Source organism: Geospiza fortis, unplaced genomic scaffold, assembly GCF_000277835.1.
Source record: "Geospiza fortis unplaced genomic scaffold, GeoFor_1.0 scaffold66, whole genome shotgun sequence".
NCBI classification, from domain to species: Eukaryota; Metazoa; Chordata; class Aves; order Passeriformes; family Thraupidae; genus Geospiza; species Geospiza fortis.
The window spans coordinates 2,190,192-2,194,516 of record NW_005054312.1 but is presented as its reverse complement, the minus strand read 5'-3'; the positions used below and the strand labels follow the sequence as shown (position 1 = coordinate 2,194,516).

Sequence of the window (4,325 nt, the reverse complement as noted above, 5' to 3'; positions counted from 1 at the left end):
GGCCCAGGCCGCAGCGGCCGCCTGCGGGGCGGCACACGCCCCGGAAATGCCGCTGCCACACCCAGAGAGCGACCCCCCAATTTAGTCAGCAGGGTGGGTCGCCACAGGTCAACGTTAAAAATCTCCATTCCAATAAAAAAAGGAAAACCAAAATATGCTCAAAGACCCCAAATGGCTGCCTGCATCGAAAAGGTACCTGTGGCCATGAACCCTGGAGCAGGAGCCCCTTCCACCCCCCCAAATTCAACAGGAACATACTTTGGGCAGAAATGGAGTGCTCTTCGGTAGGTGTGGTCAGACATCACTCACGGGACATGATACATCATGTAGGATCCATGGAGCAGGGTATGAAGCAATGGCATGGCCTGCCCAGGATCGCTATGGGAGTAACTTTATGTTTAAAAGGGCCAGGGATTTAGAAAGCTGGTGCAACATCATAGCTCACCACAGGATGTTTGTTGCTGCTGACCCCAGGATCAGAAATCACAGCATTGACATATTCTATTGCATAGAACCAGACTGGGGAGGTGGGGTGGGTTGGGCAGAGATTTCTGCAGATCTGCTGTTCAGCAGCAAGTTCCAAGCAAAGGAATTGATACCACTGCATGAAACTCATTGCATTGAAGGATTCACAGAGGAGCTACAAAGTAAACATGGAGCAAGCGCCCTGAAACAAGGGAATGGAAAACAACCCCATTTTCAATGCACACCTATCCCCTACAAAGAGAGTAAGGAGAAGTGTTGCAAACCCTTAGTGAACTGGGATCCCCACCCTACAGCAACAAGTGTTTCAGAGAAACTTTTCCACTCCTGCGAGTCACCGAGTGACACAGAGGCCAAGCTCACTCCTCCGTGAGAAAGGCCACTGGAGCAAGCATGCTCTCCCTCACTGGATACAGTGCAGAGAGAATGAGAAGTTTAATTCCTGACTCTTACCATGCTTCCTCAAATTGAGAAACCAGGTGTAAAGCAACACAGGAAAAAACCCCAGAAGGATTTGATACTGACTCTTTGGAAAGGTGTTTTGGAGGCACTGCTGTTGCTTAGACTTGTACATAGCCAGAAGGGAGAGAATTTCCATCTTCTGCACTGAATGGGGCAACAGGAAGAACAGCTGTTGCAAAAACCTTACACAGCAAAACAGTTTACTGAACTCTAACCCAAACAGTCTGGCTACTTGCCTCTTCCTTGCCTGCAGGTTCAGGATTTTATAACTTCAGATTGCATTCATTCAGGTAATTTTAGATCTCTAACTACACAAAGCTCCCATTCCAGTCTTTGACTGATATGAGCCCAACCCTCCCTCCCCCTGTTCCCCAGATGCAAATTTCACAGAATAGGTAAATAACAACATCATTTAAAAAAACAATCACAAAAAACCCCAACCCAGTTGATCTCCACAACACGTACTCTCCCCAACTCTGACATGGGGTGAGATAAAACATGATCCAGTCAGGTCTTTGGTTCTGCTTCCTGACACAGTTCCCCATACACTCTGCAGGTGCATTTTTTCCTGCTCCTTGCTCTTCTTCTCCCCAGGAGGAAAGGAGCACCAAAGGTTATCCCTGCCGGGCCCAAAAACAGAGGTGCAGGAGCCACCTACACACCAGTGTCATTTCTTTCACCACTTTTGACATTAGGATCCTCCTGCACCTTTCTCATTTCCAGTCCTTTCACCCACGTGTAGGCAAACGAGCCCCCCAGAACCATCAAGTTACTCGTCCACCACAAGAAGCTCTTTGTCTCCTCAAAGTAGATAACAGCCAGCACTGTTTGTGCACAGGCCTTGGCTGTCCCAGACACATTGTGGGTGAGTGGGCTAGTGAACTTAATCTGAAGTCCAGTCACGTACCCAATGGCAAAGCCAAACACTCCCCCCAAGGTCATCATGCCCCAAAAACTGGGGCTCCCCAGCTTGTCAAAGTGGTAGAGGGTGCGGAACTCGCCCAGCAGCACCATGAGGGGGAAGAACAGGACACAGGCGTTGATGTTGTTGTAGAAGGTCAGGCGCCAGATGCTACCATCCACCACAGGCAGCACTTTCTTGGTGTAGATGGCATTGAGAGAGACACAAAGGCTTGCCAAGATCCCAAAGAATATACCTGTCCATGACAGAGTACCCTCTGCTCCTTCCTGGTCAACACCCAGCCAGAAGCCACCTGCAACCAGACAAATCAGGCATCATCTGAACAACTGCTGAAAGGCTCAAAACATACAGTCAAAAATTCATCATTCACTTGATACAACAACAGCAAGAGACAGGCTTAAGGGCTTCCCCCTTCTTTTATGTGAACCCACAAAATGCCATGACTGGGAAGACTTATTTTCAAGTGCAGGAAATTTACTGTGCAGGTAATTCAACCTAGAGGACTAATTCCCACATTGAGCAGGCAGCAGTTCAGAAACTACTATGCCAGCTAGTCTTTGCATATAGGTAATTTTCAGGAGATTATTTTGTTTTTAATTGAAAAGGCTGAAAACTGACACATGGGTAGAAAAAATATTCTTCAAAGTTTGAAAAAACCCAACTTTATAGACTTTTCTCTGCTGTTAACAGGAAGGAAAATATAGGTCAGAGAAGAAAATGGAAAGATAGGAAAAACATGGATGTAATAAGCATGATAAAAAAATCAAAAGGCAGAAACTGTGTGCAGTATCTTCATGTTAAACTTTGATGGGCAAAGCACTGTCTAACCGCCTCCAAAACAGGAGCTACAGGCTTTGCATCTCCAGGGCAGAGAGGGAGACCTCTCCCCATCCAGCTCATAAGCAAAACATAAAAGGGAGATGAGCTACTGAAGGAGCACTGCACCACATTTTCATTAGCTGCTTCTTGTTGGAGGCTGTCTGGGAAGTTGCCTGCAAAGCAACCTAACAGGCTTGAAACCAAGCCCAGATACAAATGGGTTCCATGCACCATCAGGAGGGGCTTTGTGTCAGGCCTATAGCTATGCTGCTATAGGCACACAGGCAATGCTCTCACAGAGAAAGGAGATGGAGACAGGAGGACAGAGTCTTAACCCTAGAGAAACCCTGTCAGGCTGCCAGGCACCACACTCCTGGGCAGTGCCTGAACAAGATTAGCTGAAGGCAATTGCTTGCAACACTTGTAGAAAATACAGTAGCTCTGCTCCCATTCACCTCTTCCATGGAGATGAGATTCTCTTACTTTCATCTGACTCCATCTGGCCGTCGGACACTAAGTGAATGCATGCACATCTGGAACCAGACTGAAATCAACAGTTCACCATTCCTGGCATCTAAATGGCCCTTCGGTGGAAAGTAGCTTTTGGGATTATTTTGCCTTTGGAATGGACGACTTATAAGCATTTCTGTTAAGCCACTCAGTGCCTTGCCCTACATCCTAAACACACACCCAGATTTTCTGGTGGTGTTTCACACTTGGCTTGATCAGCTAACCCTTTATCACATGCATTCAGCCTATTGTCAAAACCAATTGGCTGACCCTATTGTACGGTCCCAGTGGTGCTGACATAAATGTTATTGTTACCAAAGTTAATAATCAACAAGAACTTGGAAACAGGGAGAAAGCCACCTGCTATTTTATGGCCTGTAAAGGGAGAGGAAAGAAAAAGGTAAGACAAGTTAAATTTCATTAGCGGGTAGAGAAGCTTTAGTGCTCAAAGGAAAAAGGGAGCTGTGTCAAATGAGAGCAATTTCTTCTCTTAATGAGTCACCTATATCCTCCAGACATATAAATTTGGTTGCCATAGACAGAGCAAGGCACGAGCCCTGAGCTACTCCACCTCACCAGGGAGCTGCCACGCAGGTGGGGATGACTTCCCAAGGGAAAGACACCCCACCACCGTCTCTCCGGGGCTGGCTGTCGGGTGGGAGCAGCCCTTCCTGCTCCCCCTCACCTATGATGACTCCGCAGGCCAGAAGGGCATAGAGGGAGGTGGTCTGCTTGAGGAGGAGGTAGGAGAGCAGCACGTTGAACACGGTGGTGAGGGAGCGCCCCACGTTGTAGAAGGCCACGCCGACATGCTTGAGGCAGAGGTTGTTGGAGGTGACCATGCCGATGAAGACGGCGGAGAGGGGCAGGACGCTGCGGGACACCTTGGGGTCGAGGCGGAGGGCGGGCAGGCCGGCGCAGGGGGGCCCGCAGGCCGCCCCCAGGCTGAGGCCCAGGCAGAGCGCGGCCGTGAGGGCGCACTGGAAGAAGGTGACGAAGAGGGGGGCGTCGAGGCGCAGCGAGGGGCTGTCCAGCAGGTACTTGTTGAGGAAGACCATGGCGATGGAGGTGAACCAGTAGAGGCAGACCACCACGGCGATGCGGAGCGCCCGCAGCAGGAAGGGCGCCC

At 49.3% G+C, this 4,325-nt stretch overlaps 1 protein-coding gene across 1 annotated transcript; it reads right to left on the bottom strand.

Annotated features, from left to right (window-relative positions):
- Window positions 1–592: 592 nt before the first annotated feature.
- Window positions 593–4,323, bottom strand: SLC35C1 (solute carrier family 35 member C1; the record flags this gene model as incomplete). The annotated part of the gene is made up of 2 exons (XM_005419551.2): window positions 593–2,159; window positions 3,882–4,323. Coding segments are annotated over 2 exons (1,002 nt in total), but the record flags the coding sequence as incomplete, so codon positions are not given.
- Window positions 4,324–4,325: the final 2 nt, after the last annotated feature.